Source organism: Vipera ursinii, assembly GCF_947247035.1.
Source record: "Vipera ursinii genome assembly, chromosome: 5".
Lineage (NCBI taxonomy): Eukaryota > Metazoa > Chordata > Lepidosauria > Squamata > Viperidae > Vipera > Vipera ursinii.
Window position 1 is genome coordinate 99,364,619 of NC_139518.1, and position 19,185 is coordinate 99,383,803.

Genomic DNA, 19,185 nt, shown 5'->3' on the forward strand with positions numbered 1-19,185 from the left:
CATATACATAGAATGAAGGCTACTGCTAAGCTTGTAAGCCGCCCTGAGTCTTCGGAGAAGGGCGGGATATAAATGGAATTAAAAAAAAAAAGAAGGGCACGTGGAGTTGTTTCCGAGAGCAGATAGTCCTCAACGACCCACCCCGCCCTTGAGCCCAAAACTTCTGTTGCTAAGTGAGACATTTGCTAAGTGAGCTTTGCCCCGTGTCGCGACCATTCTTGCCGCAGTCGTTGCGTGAATCTCTGCAGCTGTTAAGCTAGTCACCCGGTGGTAAAGTGAATCTAGGTTGCTCATTGACTTTGCTTCCGACAAGGTCACAAAAAGGGGATCACGTGATCTGGGGACGCTTGCGGCCGTCATAAATGTGAGTCACTTGCCAAGCACCCGAATTTGGATCACGCGATTGTGCAGAGGCTGGAAAGGTTGTAACTGTTGAAAAAATGGACATGAGTCATAAATGGACATTAGTGCCATCGTAACTTTGAATGCTCACTAAACGAACTCTAGTTTACCGTTGTTCGTCTACAGACAGAATCTGGCCAGGCTAAAGCAACTTTCTGCATAACTATAGACATACTTCGTCAACTGCTAGGAGGGGCCATCTTAACCCTGCCTACTGACCGTGGAATTCTGGGAGATGAAGTCCACCTGACTTATCGTCGTCACGGTTGAAGTGAAGTCTAGACAGTAGGATTACTTCCAACAGGCTATTTATCCGTTTTTAATAGCAAAGAACGGCCGCGAGGCTTAAACAAGCTCAGACTCATTCCTAAAATAAATACAATATACCCCAAGGGTGGCATTTTTTATTTGCTTTATTCGCTTTAAAATTTGCGTAGCAGCCCAAACCAGCAAAGCAAGTGGGAGGCGTAGAACAGAGTTAAAACACAATGGCCCACAAATAGCATTGATTATTATTTAAACATTTAAAACTATAAAATGCAGTGTGTGTGTGGGGGGGGAATCTGCCACGGTTCAAGGTGATTTACGTCCATTTTTCACACGTGATTTATATGCGGATGCTTGACAACTGACTCATATTTATGACGGTCGCAGTGTCCCGGGGTCACGCAGGAAACGTCGTAAAATGGGGCAACACTCACTTAACAGATTTTTCACTGGCAAACATAAATTTTGGGCTGAGTTGTGGCCGTAATGGAGAACTACCGGTAGGAGAATTAATTTAACAGGCAGGAATCTCTGGTAACCTGGTAAATGCATAACGAGTTTCCCCGAAGGTAACATATTTGTAAGGACACGCTTACACAATTGAGCCCAATTTTTTTTGCCGCTGAGCGAAACTTTTGTTAATTGAGTTTTGCCCCCATTTTGCGACTTTTTCCGCCACGGTTGTTAAGTGAACAAGTATTGCATTTTTTAACTTAGTCACATGGTTGCTTAAGTCAATCTGCCTTCCCCGTTGGCTTGTCGGAAGATCGCAAAAGGGGATCGCGTGACCCTCCCCCGGGACGCTGCCGCCGTCATAAGTACGAGTCGGCTGCCAAACGTCCGAACTTCGATCACGTGAACCTGGGGACATTGCAAGGGTCGTAAGTGTGAAAAACCGTAACGACATTTTTTTCCAGTGCCGTTGTAACTGTAAACAGTCACTTAAGTCTCCTGTAGTTTGTGTTCAATTCTGTCCTCATTTCGGATCACTTATGAGTAACTTTACTACGCCAACCTTCTAATGAGTTGCTAGTCGCAGCAAGTTTTCCTTTCTCTGCCTCTTTTTTATAACTTAGCTTTCCGCTCTGCGGCCAACTGGTTGCCCATGTGAGACAAAAGATCTTTGTTCTGCGCTTGGATGTCTAAAGTACATTGTCAGCAGATTGCTCTGTTTTATTTTATTTTATTTTATTTTATTTTTAACCTCTCGCAGGATCTCCCTCTGACTTAGCGTTCCGAACCTCGTGCTGTTCACAGAGGGATAAATCATCAGAAAACGTAGCCATCCCAACCAGGCCTTCGAGTCTTGTTACACGAGAGGGGAAAAATATTTCTCCCTTTGCACAGAATCCGTCTGGATTACACTGTACTTTTGTTCCCACTGTGATCCCGTAATCCAAGCCTCTTGCGTTTATTCTCATGTCGTTCTTCCAAGCGCAGTGGAATGTATTCTCCCTATAAAAGCCGAGGCTTTGGGCTTTTCGGCACGGCCCGTGTTCCATTCTGTAAAAATCGAATTAAAATAAGAAATAAAGCTAGCTTCAAAATCGGTTTTGAACAAAGGACGGGCAACTTGTTTAAAATATCTCTGCTGTTTTGAAGCTCGTAGGATATTTTGGATACCAGCTTTAACCAGCCCTGGCTAGAGTTATAAATTCTTAAGAACGATGAGTTATACTTCGGGACTTGAGTTTGGCTAGCCGCTAGTCTAAAGAGAAGAAGAAATAGGGAAGACATGATAGCAGAGTTCCAGTATCTGAGGGGCTGCCCCAAAGAAAAGGGACTCAAGCTATTCTCCAAAGCACCAGAGGGCAGGAAGAGAAACAATGGTTGGAAACTGAACAAAGAGAGAAGCAACCTGGAATTAAGGAGAAACTTCCTGACAGTGAGGACAATTAACCACTGGAACAAAACTTGCCTCCAGAAATCATGGGGACTCCAACACTGGAGGTTTTTAAGAAGAGACCGGCCAGTCACTTATCTGAGATGGTATAGGTTCTCCTGCTTGAGCGGGGGGGGGGGGGGGGTTGGACTAGAAGACATCCAAGGTCCCTTCCAGCTTCCTATTCTATTCTATTCTATTCTATTCTATTCTATTCTATTCTATTCTATTCTATTCTATTCTATTCTATTCTATTCTATTCTATTCTTCATTCCATTCCATTCCATATTTTCTATTCTATTCTATTCTATTCTATTCTATTCTATTCTACTCTACTCTACTCTACTCTACTCTACTCTACTCTACTCTGCTCTGCTCTACTCTATTCCATTCCATTCCATTCCATTCCATTCCATTCCATTCCATTCCATTCTGTATTCTATTCTATTCTATTCTATTCTATTCTATTCTATTCTATTCTATTCTATTCTATTCTATTCTTCATTCCATTCCATTCCATATTTTCTATTCTATTCTATTCTATTCTACTCTACTCTACTCTACTCTACTCTACTCTACTCTACTCTACTCTACTCTACTCTACTCTACTCCATTCCATTCCATTCCATTCTGTATTCTATTCTGTTCTATTCTATATTCTCTTCTTTTCTATTCTATTCTATTCTATTCTTCATTCCATTCCATTCCATTCCATTCCATATTTTCTATTCTATTCTATTCTATTCTATTCTATTCTATTCTATTCTATTCTATTCTATTCTATTCTATTCTATTCTATTCTATTCTATTCTATTCCAGTGTGGCCTTCTTGTTACTTAATCCCTTACTTCTGCTTTACTGCACCCCTTAGGGTAATATTGTTTGTGCCCTTTTGTTCATCTAGAATAATTCCTTTTGAGATTAAAGGATAAAGTGTTCATGTTTATTTAAATATTTATTTGTATCTTTACAGTTCCATGCACCCGGAACAAGGGATTCAACCCTGAGCTCTAACTATTCTCTTCCATCGATAGGATATTTACTTCCCTGGATCCATTTTTTTTTCCTTTTAGCGTTCATCTTATTTAGAGTCAATTTTGAAAAAGCTAGTGCTTAAGAGTGAGGTTTTCTACTAACATGTTGGACTAGAAGACCTCCAAGGTCCCTTCCAGCCCTATTCTATTCTCTATTCCTTCCTTCCTTCCTTCCTTCCTTCCTTCCTTCCTTCCTTCCTTCCTTCCTTCCTATGCAACAAACTTGCCTTCAGAAATTGTGGGCAGTCCATCACTGGTCTGAGATGGTATAGGTTCTCCCCTTATCTCCCCACCTGCCCTACCTAAAACGTAAAATGATATTGTTGGAAGGGACCTTAGAGGTCATCCAGTCCAACCCTCTGCTCAAGCAGGAGACCCTCTCACCCTGAAAACCTCCAGTGATGGAGCGTTGTGTTATTTTCAAGCAAGAAAAGCTTACTTCCAAGGTGAGTCTGTAGCCCCAGAGGCTGAGAACGCCCAACCGCAAGAGCATTCATCCAGAACATTTTGAGTTGAGCTCTTTTGGGTTCCAAGCTCATTAAGCTTAAAAACAGTTCCTCTGTTCTGTACCAGCCTGCTACCGGCCCTGCAGAAAAGGCAGGGACAACCCCTTTACAAACGGCAAAAGGCTGGAATTACGCCTGCCAAATTTATTGCTACAAAAACAAACAAGACACGAACCAAGAAACAGGAGCTTTAAGAAACAGGAACTATCCAAGCGGTTGCCTTCAGCAAACCAGCCCTCCCCACACATTCCCTTTATAAAGAGTTCAGGGTGTGGCTTCTCTCTGCCTCCTTCCGAGAAGCCCCATTGCCTTCCTCTGTTTACTCCTAATTGACTGCCTCCTGCGTCGGGCGTCCTTGAACAGGTCCAGCTGTGGGTCATCTTCATCCACGCTGTCAGGCTCACACAGCTGGGTCTCCGTGGTGACCAAGTGGGAGGGGCCTGGCTGAGGGCTCTCATCAGCAAGATCTTCAACCCCCCAGCAAGGTCTTCAACACCTCCTCCTCTGAGTCGTCCGACCCAACTGCCGAACCGACAGGCTGACCCTGAATCACAACATCCTCTTTGGCCCAGCTCCCTTGCGTTGCCCGTGAAAGGAGATGCAGAGATGGGGATGTGTGTGCATATGTGCATGTGCACACACATACATGCACGCCCCATCTCTTATTATGTCTCTCTCTATGCACGCGCAGAGACGTGCAGGGGTGTAAGCCGTGCTCTTGTTTGATGTGGAAGGAGAGGAGATTAAAGAGGAGCGTTGACAGGAGAAGAGCAAAACTCTACTGACCTAACTTGAAATAAATACTGGGTGTGACTAAGATATTCTCGATTGCACTAGAAGCTTAAAGAGAGGACGTAGGTTCTTAATTAATACATGGGAAAATATTGTTTTAATGTTCTTGTGAACTCCTGATCAGCTGTTTTGCAGGGAACTTAATCTCTTGTTATTGTTTGTTGTTTTTTTTCTCAAGGATTGCCGCTTTCAAGTCAGGGACAAAGTGTTCTGCAGATAGATTCCTCCCCAGATTGTTGATAACGATCTTTCTCATGCCAAGCCTGCATTCAAAACTCTTGTGTAGCAATTGTCCCGTTGCTGTGAAAGATCGTGGAACATTGTGAGCAAAAAGGTGACACGGATCAACAAGTAAATCTACTCTGTGGAACCTCCCAAGGATGCTTTTTTTTTCCCCCAAAAGGCAGCTGGACTTTTTTGGGTTTTATCTTTTTCCCTTGAAAGCATTTTGCTTCTCATCCAAGGAGCTTCTTCGGTTCTTCAAGGTCTTCAAGGAAAACGGAGAAAAGTCCAGTTACGTTTTGAAAAAAAAGCACCCTTGGGGCAGCCGTGTCCTGGATGACTGAGAATCTCCATAGACCTTTACTCCAATGAGTAATTCTAGGACTCCCTGATACTGTGGTGACAAATTTTAGATCCTTCAGATTTGTCGTCAAAAGATATGCCTCTCTTTTTAGCTGCTGGGGGATGTGTGTAAACCAAGAACATTTACAAAAACGCAGATCGGCCGGCTTGCTCATCCATAATTTGTAAAGAGTTCTTTCTGTGAAAGATGAAAGCCGGCAAGTAGCACTTCCTTTAATCCTTGAGTTTCCTTCTGCACTTTTTCCCTTGGAAATTCAGAGGCTGTGCCAGTTTTCCTTAGCAGTGCAGAAATCTGGTTGAAAAAGTTAAGATGCTCCTCGGCAGGGCTTTTTTTGTAAAAGAAAAAAGGTGCCGGAACTCACACACGTCATACAACCCGCCTTGCCTACCCTACAAGGTTCCATCCCAAAAAAGGTGCCGGAACTCCGTTCTGAGCGTTCTATGAGGAAAAAAGCCCTGTATCTATCTATCTATCTATCTATCTATCTATCTATCTATCTATCTATCTATCTATCTATCTATCTATCCACCCACCCACCCACCCACCCATCCATCCATCCATCCATCCATCTATCTATCCATCTATCTATCTATCTATCTATCTATCTATCTATCTATCTATCTATCTATCTATCTATCTATCCAGTGCTTTTTTTGTAAAAGAAAAAGGTGCCGGAACTCACACATGTCATACAACCCGCCTTGCCTACCCTACAAGGTTCCATCCAAAAAAGGTGCCGGAACTCCGTTCTGAGCGTTCTATGAGAAAAAAAGCCCTGTATCTATCTATCTATCTATCTATCTATCCATCCATTCACGTTTGTCTTGTCTGTCTATCTATCTATCTATCTATCTATCTATCTATCTATCCATCCACGTCTGTCTTGTCTATCTATCTATCTATCCATCCATCCATCCATCCATCCATCCATCCATCTATCTATCTATCTATCTATCTATCTATCTATCTATCTATCTATCTATCTATCTACCCACCCACCCATCCATCCATCCATCTACCCACCCACCCATCCATCCGTCCGTCCGTCCGTCCGTCTGTCTGTCTGTCTGTCTGTCTGTCTGTCTACCCACCCACCCACCCACCCATCCATCCATCCATCCATCTATCTATCTATCTATCTATCTATCTATCTATCTATCCAGTGCTTTTTTTGTAAAAGAAAAAGGTGCCGGAACTCACGCATGTCATACAACGTGCCTTGCCTACCCTACAAGGTTCCATCCCAAAAAAGGTGCCGGAACTCCGTTCTCAGCGTTCTATGAGAAAAAAAAAGCCCTCGGAGGTCAAAACATTGTTCCCAGGGTCAGCTTCCACAGTATCTGTCATTTTCTGTCGATTTACTGAATAATATTTAAGGCTTTGCGAGGAATTGGTCACAGTTAAATCTAATTTTCTGAGGCTATTAATGCGGAGGGAAGTCAAGTCAGAAATGTGAAGCTGGCCTCGTTTAGCACAACTGTCAGGATTAAAATGGATATGGAGAGAAAATGGGCGGGTCTTTTTAAACAACATGGCCGCTATGTGCTGTCTGCTGACTGGAAAAAAAATGTAATTGCAAAAGTAAAAACTAGTATAAATTTAAAAGGGGAAGGGAAGAAGAAAAGTAGGAGAGAAAGAGGAAAGGGGAAAAACAAGAAGAAAGGGCCAGGGGAAGAGTAAAGGAAAAGAAAGGAAAGGAGAAAAAGAAAAGAGAAGAAGAGGAAAGGAAAAAGAAAGAAGAAGAAAGGGGAAGGGGATGAGGAAAGGAAAGGAAGAAGAGGGGAGGGAAGGAGGAAGAGGGGAGGGAAGGAAAGGAAAAGAGGAAGAGAAGGGAAGGGAAGGAAAAGAAGGGGAAGGAAAGGAAGAAGAGAGAAGGGAAGGAAAGGAGGAAGAGAAGGAAAGGAAAGAAAAGGAGGAAGAGAGAAGGAAAGGAAAGGAAGAAGGGAAGGGTAGGAAAAGAAGAGGAAGGAAAGGAGGAAGAGAGAAGGGAAGGAAAGGAAAAGAAGGGGAAGGAAAGGAGGAAGAGAGAAGGGAAGGAAAGGAAAGGAGGAAGGGAAGGGAAGGAAAAGAGGAAGGGAAGGGAAGGAAGAGAGAAGGGAAGGAAAGGAGGAGAAGAAGGGAAGGAAAAGAAGAGGAAGGAAAGGAGGAAGAGAGAAGAGAAGGGAAGGAAAGGAAAGGAAAAGAGGAAGAGTTGGAAAGGAAAGGAGGAAGAGGGAAGGGAAGGAAAGAAAAAGAGGAAGAGAAGGGAAGGGGAGGAAAAGAAGAGGAAGGAAAGGAAAGGAAAGGAGGAAGAGGGAAGGAAAGGAAAAGAGGAAGAGAGAAGGGAAGGAAAGATTTCCAACTTTCGTCGCAAGAAGTATAAACGATTTAAGCCACCTTCTCTTAATTTACAGCTAATGCTCTCCCTTCATCTCGTGCCCCATCTCTAGAGGCCACGAGGCATCAGCCTCTCAGTCCCCGTGTTGGCAAAAGCCACTAAGCCTTGCCACAACGAACCACTTCTCCATCTTAACCTTGATCAACGAAATCAACCTTATATTCCTTTCTTTCACTTCAAACCGTCTAGTAGTCCCTTCCAGCAATGCCACATCATTTGATTTTTTCCTCATTTCCTCTTTGATCTCTTCTCATAAGATTCGTCCGAGCTTTAACAAACTTTTTGTAAATTCAGTTAATAAAGAATGATCCAGATCGTTCTCTTTGGTTTGCTTGTAAATCCCCTTTTGATTTTTAAAGCATCCGTCTGTTTCTTTTGTATATATCCAACAAAACATCCTTACCCGTGTCCTTCTTTCTAACTTGCCATTTGTAGATCCGCTTTGAGCGTCGGATAAAACTTGTTCCGTTGCTGCCAAAAACCTTTTTTCGGGACACTGTCTATCCAGAGAAGCAAATATCACTAGTGGCGATGTTGATATCAGTATCCGACTCCATGTTTTCAAAAGTATCCTTCGGAATTTCCAATTTTATAAAATTTTGTACCATTCTGTAGCTTCTTAAAAGGGACGCGGGGGCTCAGTGGGTTAGGACGCTGAGCTTGTCGATCATAAGGTCAGCAGTTTGGCAGGTCGAATCCCGACTACCGCGTAGCAGAGTGAGCGCCTGTTACTCGTCCCAGCTTCTGCCAACCTAGCAGTTCGAAAGCACGCAAAAATGCAAGTAGAAAAATAGGGACCACTCCGGTGGGAAGGTAACAGCGTTCCGTGCGCCTTTGGCGTCTAGTTATGCCGGCCACATGACCATGGAGACGTCCTCGGACAAGCGCTGGCTCTTCGGCTTTGAAACGGAGATGAGCACCGGCCCCTAGAGTTGGAAACGACTAGCACGCGTGTGTGAGGGAACCTTTACATAGAATAGAATAGAGTAGAGTAGAATAGAATAGAATAGAATAGAATAGAATAGAATAGAATAGAATAGAATAGAATAGAATAAGGGACGCGGTGGCTCGGTGGGTTAGGACGCTTAGCTTGTTGATCAGAAGGTCGGCAGTTTGGGGGGGTCGAATCCCGAGTGCCGCGTAGCAGAGTGAGCGCCTGTCACTCGTCCCAGCTTCTGCCAACCTAGCAGTTCGAAAGCACGTAAAAATGCAAGTAGAAAAATAGGGACCGCTCCGGTGGGAAGGTAACAGCGTTCCGTGCGCCTTTGGCGTCCAGTCATGCCGGCCACGTGACCACGGAGACGTCCTCGGACAAGTGCTGGCTCTTCGGCTTTGAAACGGAGATGAGCACCGGCCCCTAGAGTCGGAAACGACTAGCACGCATGTGCGGGGGAACCTTTACCTTTCTATAGCTTCTTACCATATCTGTGCATTCTTCTCCTTTCGTTAAAATCTTTGCTTCCCTCTGGTGTCCACTTTTTAAAATTGTTTATGCTTTTACGTGTTAGGAAAAAAAAATAGGAAGAAGTTGACTTTCCCACGGGAAGGCTTCTTTATAATTAATTCCAAAATCTCATTTAAAAATTCATCTGGAGCCCTAATCTGTCGGTAGCTTTCTAAAAGCAAAGTCTTAATTAGCTTTTTTTCCTGTTTATTTCTTTTTTTTAAAGGTTTTTTAAGATGGTACTTAAAGTTTTCTTTCATTTAGGAGGGAAGGCAAACCGGCTGATTGAACGGTTTCTAATAATCGAAAAGAAGTTAATAAGCAATCTCCGAATGGGATTAGAAAAGGAAGTACAGAGCGTCCTTGACTTATGGCCACAATTGAGTCCAAAATTTCTGTTGCTAAGCCAGACATTTCTTGAGTGAGTTTTGCCCCATTTTACGATGTTTCTCACCACTGCAATTGTTAAGTTAGTAACACAGTTGTTAAGAGAATCCGGCTTCTTCCCCATTAACCTGTCTTGTCAGAAAGGTCACAGAAGGGGATCACACGTCACACACACTCACACACACACACACACACAAGGGACATAGTGCAGCCGTCATAACTTACGAGTCGGTTGCCAAGTGCCTGAATTTTGATCGCGTGACCACAGGGATGCTGCAATGGTTGTAAGCATGAAAAACGATCAGTCACATTTTTGCATGTCGTTGCAACTTCAAACAGTCGCTAAATGAACGGCTGTGCGCCAAGGACAACCTCTGTGTGAACTGAGTATCCTTTCTTTTTAAGGCTGCTGGCCACAATTTGAGCAAAAAAGCAATCTGGAATTAAGGAGAAAGTTCCTGACAGTGAGGACAAGTAACCAGTGGAACAGTTTTTAAATCGTGGGTGCTCCATCACTGGAGTTTTTTAAGAAGAGGCTAGACAGTCACTTGTCTGAGATGGTGTAGGTTCTCCTGCTTGAGCAGGGGGCTGGACTAGAAGACCTCCGAGGTCCCTTCCAGCTCTGTTCTGTTCTATTATATTCTGCATTCTATTCTGTTTTGTTTTGTTTTGTTCTATTCTATTCTATTCTATTCTATTCTATTCTATTCTATTCTATTCTATTCTATTCTATTCTATTCTATTCTATTCTTTCCTTATTCCATTCCATTCCATTCCATTCCATATTTTCTATTCTTCTATTCTATTCTATTCTATTCTATTCTATTCTATTCTATTCTATTCTATTCTATTCTATTCTATTCTATTCTATTCTATTCTTTACTTATTCCATTCCATTCCATTCCATATTTTCTATTCTTCTATTCTATTCTATTCTATTCTATTCTATTCTATTCTATTCTATTCTATTCTATTCTATTCTATTCTATTCTATTCTTTCCTTATTCCATTCCATTCCATTCCATATTTTCTATTCTTCTATTCTATTCTATTCTATTCTATTCTATTCTATTCTATTCTATTCTATTCTATTCTATTCTATTCTATTCTATTCTATTCTTTCCTTATTCCATTCCATTCCATTCCATATTTTCTATTCTTCTATTCTATTCTATTCTATTCTATTCTATTCTATTCTATTCTATTCTATTCTATTCTATTCTATTCTATTCTATTCTTTCCTTATTCCATTCCATTCCATTCCATATTTTCTATTCTATTCTATTCTATTCTATTCTATTCTATTCTATTCTATTCTATTCTATTCTATTCTATTCTATTCTATTCTATTCTATTCTATTCTTTCCTTATTCCATTCCATTCCATTCCATATTTTCTATTCTTCTATTCTATTCTATTCTATTCTATTCTATTCTATTCTATTCTATTCTATTCTATTCTATTCTATTCTATTCTATTCTATTCTTTCCTTATTCCATTCCATTCCATATTTTCTATTCTATTCTATTCTATTCTATTCTATTCTATTCTATTCTATTCTATTCTATTCTATTCTATTCTATTCTATTCTATTTCCTTATTCCATTCCATTCCATTCCATTCCATATCTTCTCTTCTCTTCTCTTCTCTTCTCTTCTCTTCTCTTCTCTTCTCTTCTCTTCTCTTCTCTTCTCTTCTCTTCTCTTCTCTTCTCTTCTCTTCTCTTCCATTCCATTCCATTCCATTCCATTCCCTTCCATTCTATTCCATTTTCTATTCTACTTGACTTTTTGATGGGGCTTTTTAAATTTAGGCGACCGACCGTTTGAGGTTCATGAGAGAACAACAGTCTTTTACTTAATTACTTTCAGTTGAATATGTTAATGTCTTCTCTAGATTTCTGAGTCTTAATTTTTCTGCCACCTGTTAATGCTCCGTATGTTATTTTTCCCGCCTTTGTCTGCCGCCAGCTGCTTGTTTCCTAAGTTGCTCTGTGGCTGTGACTCGACATAATGAAGGGGAAGAGAGAGCTCTTGTCTGAATACTCTTTGGTGTTTTGTGAAGACATCAGTGGAAAGCTTTCAGAGAGGAAACCCACCGAGTAGAGCTAGACTGTTAAGCAGTCAGTGGAGTGGAGATGTGAAAATACATAAAACGTGGCCAGAGATAGTATTAGTGGCTTGGAGATTGCTATCACACCTATGAAGAAGTGGGTGTGTGTGAAAACAACTGCGTTTGGTTCAATTTTTCCTCCAAATGAAACTCAGCTAAACTAAATAACTAAATGGGATGGGATGGGATGGAATAGAATAGAGAATAGAATGCAGAATAGAATAGAATTGTGAAAGAATAGAATAGAATAGAATAGAATAGAATAGAATAGAATAGAATAGAATAGAATAGAATAGAATAGAATAGAAATATGGAATAAGAATAGAATAGAATAGAATAGAATAGAATAGAATAGAATAGAATAGAATAGAATGGAATGGAATGGAATATAGGAATGGAATAGAATAGAATAGAATAGAATATGGGATGGAATAGAATAGAATAGAATAGAATATGGGATGGAATAGAATAGAATAGAATAGAATAGAATATGGGATGGAATAGAATAGAATAGAATAGAATATGGGATGGAATAGAATAGAATAGAATAGAATAGAATAGAATAGAATAGAATAGAATAGAATAGAATAGAATAGAATAGAATAGAATAGAAAATAAGGAATGGAATAGAATAGAATAGAATAGAATAGAATAGAATAGAATAGAATAGAATAGAATAGAATAGAATAGAATAGAATAGAATAGAATATCGGATGGAATAGAATAGAATAGAAAATATGGAATAGAATGGAATGGAATAGAATAGAATAGAATAGAATGGAATGGAATGGAATATAGGAATGGAATATAGGAATGGAATGGAATATAGGAATGGAATGGAATAGAATAGAATAGAATAGAATATGGGATGGAATAGAATAGAATAGAATAGAATAGAATAGAAATATGGAATAAGAATAGAATGGAATGGAATGGAATGGAATATAGGAATGGAATATAGGAATGGAATGGAATATAGGAATGGAATAGAATAGAATAGAATAGAATATGGGATGGAATAGTATAGAATAGAATAGAATAGAATAGAATAGAATAGAATAGAATAGAATAGAATAGAATAGAATAGAATAGAATAGAATAGAATATGGGATGGAATAGAATAGAATAGAAAATATGGAATGGAATAGAATAGAATAGAATAGAATAGAATAGAATATGGGATGGAATAGAATAGAATAGAAAATATGGAATGGAATAGAATGGAATGGAATGGAATGGAATGGAATATAGGAATGGAATGGAATAGAATAGAATAGAATAGAATAGAATAGAATAGATACTTATATGTAAGGGTGTAGGTCTACACATATGTTATATATACTATGTTTTAAATGTGTGTTATGTATGTGTACGCTTTGAGAGCAAGCAATGTTTGCCCACAGGAAAAAATGACAATAGAGTAGAATAGAGCTGGAAGGGACCTTGGAGGTCTTCTAGTCTAGCCCCTTGGAAGTCTTGCATGCCAGAGTTAATAGTCCTTATATCTCCTTTTTTATTTTTCTTTCCCCAGGATCAACATATAGCGTTCTTTCTATAATGCCTTCGGACTCCGAAAGCAGTAGTTCTCTCAGCAGTACGGGTAAGTAAAGATTTGCCTCTGTTGTGGTTTGGTTATTTGGTTTGAACATATGAGTGTTCTCACTCAGAATCTATGCTTAGAATTGCGGTAGCTGCTTCAAAGTTCCAGACCATTTGTTTGTTTCGGGGAAAAAGACGTCTCTGGATTTTTCTAAAAAGGTTGAATTTCGAACAAGTAGTCCTCAGCTTGGAATAGAATGGAATAGAATAGGAGCTGGAAGGGACCTTGGAGGTCTTCTAGTCCAGCCCCCTGGACTAGGAGACAAGTGACTGTCCAGTCTCTTCTTAAAAATCTCCAGTGGTGGAGCGCCCACGATTTCTGGAGGCAACTTCTGTTCCACAGGAAGGAAGGGAGGGAGGGAGGGAGGGAATAGAGAATAGGAATAGCTGGAAGGGACCTCAGAGGTCTTCTAGTCCAGCCCCCTGCTCAAGCAGGAGAACCTTTACCATCTCAGACAAGTGACTGTCCAGTCTCTTCTTAAAAAACTCCAGTGGTGGAGCGCCCACGATTTCTGGAGGCAACTTCTGTTCCACAGGAAGGAAGGGAGGGAGGGAGGGAGGGAATAGAGAATAGGAATAGCTGGAAGGGACCTCAGAGGTCTTCTAGTCCAGCCCCCTGCTCAAGCAGGAGAACCTTTACCATCTCAGACAAGTGACTGTCCAGTCTCTTCTTAAAAATCTCCAGTGGTGGAGCGCCCACGATTTCTGGAGGCAACCTCTGTTCCACAGGAAGGAAGGGAGGGAGGGAGGGAGGGAATAGAGAATAGGAATAGCTGGAAGGGACCTTGGAGGTCTTCTAGTCCAGCCCCCCTGCTCAAGCAGGAGAACCTATACCATCTCAGACAAGTGACTGTCCAGTCTCTTCTTAAAAAACTCCAGTGATGGAGCGCCCACGATTTCTGGAGGCAACTTCTGTTCCACTGGTTAACTGTCCTCACTCTCAGGACGCACGACGATTGAGCCCCAGATTTCTGAGGACCAGGGGTTGGGGACCCCCTGCTTTAGTTTAGGGGATTCATTTATAAGAATGGATGAGACTAATATGATACTTTCTCTTCTGAAAATGTTTCCTGGAAGGGGAAGAGCGTTTTTCAGAACTAGTTCCACTCTAACTTCTTCCCTCGTTGGCATCAGAGACTTCCCTGTGTAGTGTTTTTCGTAGGTATTAGTTTTATTTTTATTTTTTTATTTTTTATTTTAATTCCATTTATATCCCGCCCTTCTCCGAAGACTCAGGGCAGCTTACAATTTAAAGCACAAACCAATGTGCTTAGCAATAGCCTTCATTCTATGTATATGCCTGCTTATTAGGGCTTTCACACACACACCCCAAGCGGCATTATTACAAAGTCAGCTTATTGCCCCCAACAATCTGGGTCCTCATTTTACCTACCTGGGAAGGATGGAAGGCTGAGTCAACCTTGAGCCTGGTGGGACTCGAACCTGCACTGATGGCAGGCAGCTGGTGTTACTTAAGGAGGCATTAGCCCACTGCTCCACCAAGGCTATCTTACCAGGTTTTTTAAAACACACACACACACACACACACACACACACACACCTTATTTCCCTTCCCAATTCCAAAGCGGTCCAAGCCCAGTGAGGGACTTGAATTAGCTAACCACAGCCAGTTTGCTAAGAGGAATCCTCTGTAATGGCTTTTCAGTGGATTTGTGTTGCCCTTTAGATCCTGAACAGGTCCTTCAGGATGGACAGGAGGCAAAGGTGAGACTGCGAAGGTGAGACCAAATGGTTTGAAGCAGGCAGGAATAGCCAACCCTCCAGAAGTTGACAGGCTTAAGATACAGGAGGATCTGGACAGACTCGAACACTGGGCGCTATCTAACAAAATGAAATTCGATGGTGAAAGAAGTAAGAAGTAAGGTTCCTGTAAGTAAGATTACTGCAATGCTCTCTACATGGGGCTGCCCTTGAAGACCACCCGGAGGCTTCAGCTGGTGCAGAGTGCAGCTGCACGGGTAGTGATGGGAGCACCCTGATACTCCCATATTATACCCCTCCTGCGTGAGCTGCATTGGCTACCGGTTGCCCTCCGGGTGAGATTTAAGGTGCTGGTACTTACCTTTAAAGCCCTACATGGCTTAGGCCCGGGATACTTGCAGGACCATCTGCTGCCGGGAACAAATTCCCATCGCCCTGTGTGCTCACACAGAGAGGGTCTCCTCAGGGTACCGTCGGCTAAACAATGTCGGCTGGCGACCCCCAGGGGGAGGGCCTTCTCTGTGGGAGCGCCAGCCCTGTGGAACCAACTCCCCCTTGAGCTTCGGATGGCCCAAAATCTCCAATCCTTTCGCCGCGGCCTCAAAACACTCCTTTTCCACCAGGCTGACCTGGACTGACAGGCATTATATTTAGAATTTTTAATTTATTTTTAGTTTTTAATTTTAATTTATTGCACAGATGATTTTAATTTTATTTTTATCTTGATTTCTGTACTTATTATATGTTTTGTTGTTAGCCGCCCTGAGTCCTTCGGGAGATAGGCCGGGATATAAATCCCATCAATCAATCAATCAATCAATCAATAAAATAAATAAGGTTCCACGTTTAGGCAAGAAAAACCAAATGCACGGGTGTAGCATAGGGAGTACCTGGCTCAGTGGTAGCAACTGCAAGAGGGAGCTTGGAGTCCTAGTGGACAATCCCTTAAATGTGAGCCCGGCGTGTGCGGCAGTTGCCGGAAAAGCCAACGCAGTGCTAGGCTGCGTTGACAGAGAGATAGAATCAAGATCACACGAAGCGTCAGTACAACTTTGCAGTGTTCAATTAAGGAGGTTCTCAACCATGGCCTGAACGACTGAGAACCTCCTGAGACATTTAGGTTTCATTTACTACGGACCATTTCATTAATTGTGGAGTTTCCAGCAAGCTTTACGCTAGGTGAGTGCTGTAAATAGTGCCCAAAGCTTAGCCGCGCATGATTGAGTAGGTGCCCACTTTTACTTTCGGGATCTGGTTTTCATTCTTGGGAGGCTTGGAAAAATTGATGCGTCCGGGGCAAAGTCCGGAAAGGGATCATCTGTCGGAGACTCTCCTGGGAGAGATTTTCACGCAGCTGAAATCTTGCAGCTTGTCCAGACCGATGGTTCGTTAAGGTGCTTCCAAGTAAAAAGGCAGCACGCAGGGATGCAATCAGTCAAAGCTTTATTTAACGATAGAGTAAAGAGAAAGAGTTCCCTGGCATGGAGGCATCCATGCCTGGATTGAGCTCATGGATCAGCAAGCAAGCAAGCAGAAGACAAAGAGAGCAGACCAGAGCAGCCCCTGAGCAGAGGTTTTTATGGGGGGTCCTCAGCCCCTCCCTTACCAATTAAGACTCTCCAATGGGGCTGCAGGGGCCGGGGACCCCTAACCCACCAGTGGGAGCAAAGAGGCCTCTTTGCTCCCATCTGATGACCTTTTTGGGGAAGTGCCATGGCTGGCACAAAAACATCTAACAATTCCGTCTTCAAAACAGGGAATCCTGGAGTCGGTCCCTTCCCCACCACCAAAAATGAGAAAGCAAAGCACTTTCCCTTTAAATGTGGTGAAGGAGAGCAGAGCGAGCATTTTGCGCGCGCGCACACACACACACACACACACACACACACACACACACACCACCGTGCTGTTTAGCTTGTCTTGCAATAAGGGAAGAGTTTCAGGGCCCTGGCGGGGCTGTTTTCTCGGTGTCAAGTCAGGCTTGTGGGAAAGCTTGTTGTGTCTGCGAAAGATCCATGGCTGCCGTCAGCGAAATAACCTTTCAGTAAATAAAAACATGGCTTCCTTCCGGAGCTTGCTTTCGGTGAGTGGCTGGCATTTGTTTGGCACGGCCAGCCCATCTGGTTTCAATCACATTTCTGCTGGTCTTTTTAGCCCAGTAAGATGAACAGTGCCTTGAAAAAAGGAAAGAAAGAAAAGAAAGAACTTCTGTTGCTTATTTAAGAGTGAACTCCATGGAGGTTTGTCATCATAACAACCACTCTTCAAAGATCATTCTCTCTTTCTGCTAATCAATAACCCTTTCTTTCTTCCTTCCTTCCTTCCTTCCTTCCCTCCTTCTTTCCCTCCCTCCCTCCTTCCTTCCGTCCCTCCCTCGCCAGTCTTCCTTCCTTCTTTCCTTCCTTCTTTCTTTCCTTCCCTCCTTCCTTCCCTCCCTCCCTCCTTCCCTCCTTCCTTCCCTCCCTCCCTTGCCAATCTTCCTTCCTTCCTTCTCTCCTTCCCTCCTTCTTTCCCTCCCTCCCTCCTTCCTTCCCTCCCTCCCTTGCCAATCTTCCTTCCTTCCTTCTCTCCTTCCCTCCTTCTTTCCCTCCCTCCCTCCTTCCTTCCGTCCCTCCCTCGCCAGTCTTCCTTCCTTCTTTCTTTCTTTCTTCCCTCCCTCCCTCCTTCCTTCCTATCTTCCCTCCCTCCCTCCCTTGCCAGTCTTCCTTCCTTCCCTCCTTCTTTCCCTCCCTCCCTCCTTCCTTCCGTCCCTCCCTCACCGGTCTTCCTTCCTTCTTTCCTTCCTTCTTTCTTTCTTCCCTCCCTCCTTCCTTCCTATCTTCCCTCCCTCCCTCCCTTGCCAATCTTCCTTCCCTCCTTCTTTCCCTCCCTTCCTCCTTCCCTCCCTCCCTCGCCAGTCTTCCTTCCTTCTTTCTTTCCTCCCTCCCTCCCTCCTTCCTTCCTTCCTTCCTTCCTATCTTCCCTCCCTCCCTCCCTCCCTTGCCAATCTTCCTTCCTTCCTTCTCTCCTTCCCTCCTTCTTTCCCTCCCTCCCTCCTTCCTTCCCTCCCTCCCTTGCCAGTCTTCCTTCCTTCCTTCCTAAAATTTTCACAAACTGTACTGTAAAAAAAAATTGGGGAATTGTCATAAGACCTTTTGCTCTCTCTCTCTCTCTTTTTTTTTGGAAGAAAAAGGTGCCCTTTGGCACTTCCCTGAAAAATAGATTACTGTTGTCCAGGAAAACGAACTGTAAATTCAATCTGATTAATCGTAATCAGAGGCACAAAGCACTGCGACCGTCATAAATACGAGCCGGTTGCCAAGAGCCTGATTTTTGATCACCTGATCACGGGGATGCTGCAACGGTCGTCAGTGGGGGAAATGGTCGTAAGCCGCTCTCTTTTCAGCGACTCAGCCAAGTGTCCGTAAATCGAGGACTCGTCTGTGTCTTGAAAACGCTTCTTCTAACCCCCATAATTCCACTTCCCTTTGTCTTGGGTTTTCTTGCTCGCTCACAGGCACAACCGGCAAGGCGTCGGCATCGCCCCCCCCTGCCCCCGTGGAGGTGAGGCAGATGAACGAAAAAGTGGAGACCATCCTGTTCCAGCTCCGCCAAGTGACCCGCGAGCGGGACGACCTGCGCAAACGCCTCGCCCTCTCCTCCCCGGGCTCGACCTTCGATGACTGCAGGTGAGAGGAGAAAGGGGAGATTTGTGTCATGTCTGAAACGTGGGCGGCTTTGCAGATTCGCAGGCAGCACCAAGCTGGCAGGAACAGCCAACCCCCCAGAAGAGAGGCTTAAGGTCCAGGAGGATCTGGACAGACTTGAACACTGGGCGCTATCTCACCAAACGAAATTCAGCGGTGGAAAAAGTAAGGCATTTAGGCAAGGAAAAACAAATGCACAGGTATAGTATAGGGCAGGGGTAGGCAACCTCGGCTCTTTTACGACTCATGGACTTCAACTCCCAGAATTCCTGAGCCAGCATCGCTGGCTCAGGAATTCTGGGAGTTGAAGTCCATGAGTCGTAAAAGAGCCGAGGTTGCCTACCCGTGGTATAGGGGGTATACCTGGCTCAATAGTAGAAACTGTGATC

At 43.1% G+C, this 19,185-nt stretch overlaps 1 protein-coding gene across 1 annotated transcript in view; it reads left to right on the forward strand.

The window, feature by feature from the left end:
- Positions 1–1,155: 1,155 nt before the first annotated feature.
- DLG5 (discs large MAGUK scaffold protein 5) overlaps positions 1,156–19,185 on the forward strand; it is a gene marked incomplete at its 5' end in the record, with an annotated part of 75,555 nt that continues 57,525 nt past the window's right edge. Inside the window, 3 exon segments of the mRNA XM_083363342.1 lie at positions 1,156–1,169; positions 13,277–13,389; positions 18,607–18,778. Coding sequence (XP_083219468.1) covers positions 1,156–1,169; positions 13,277–13,389; positions 18,607–18,778 — 299 coding nt within the window.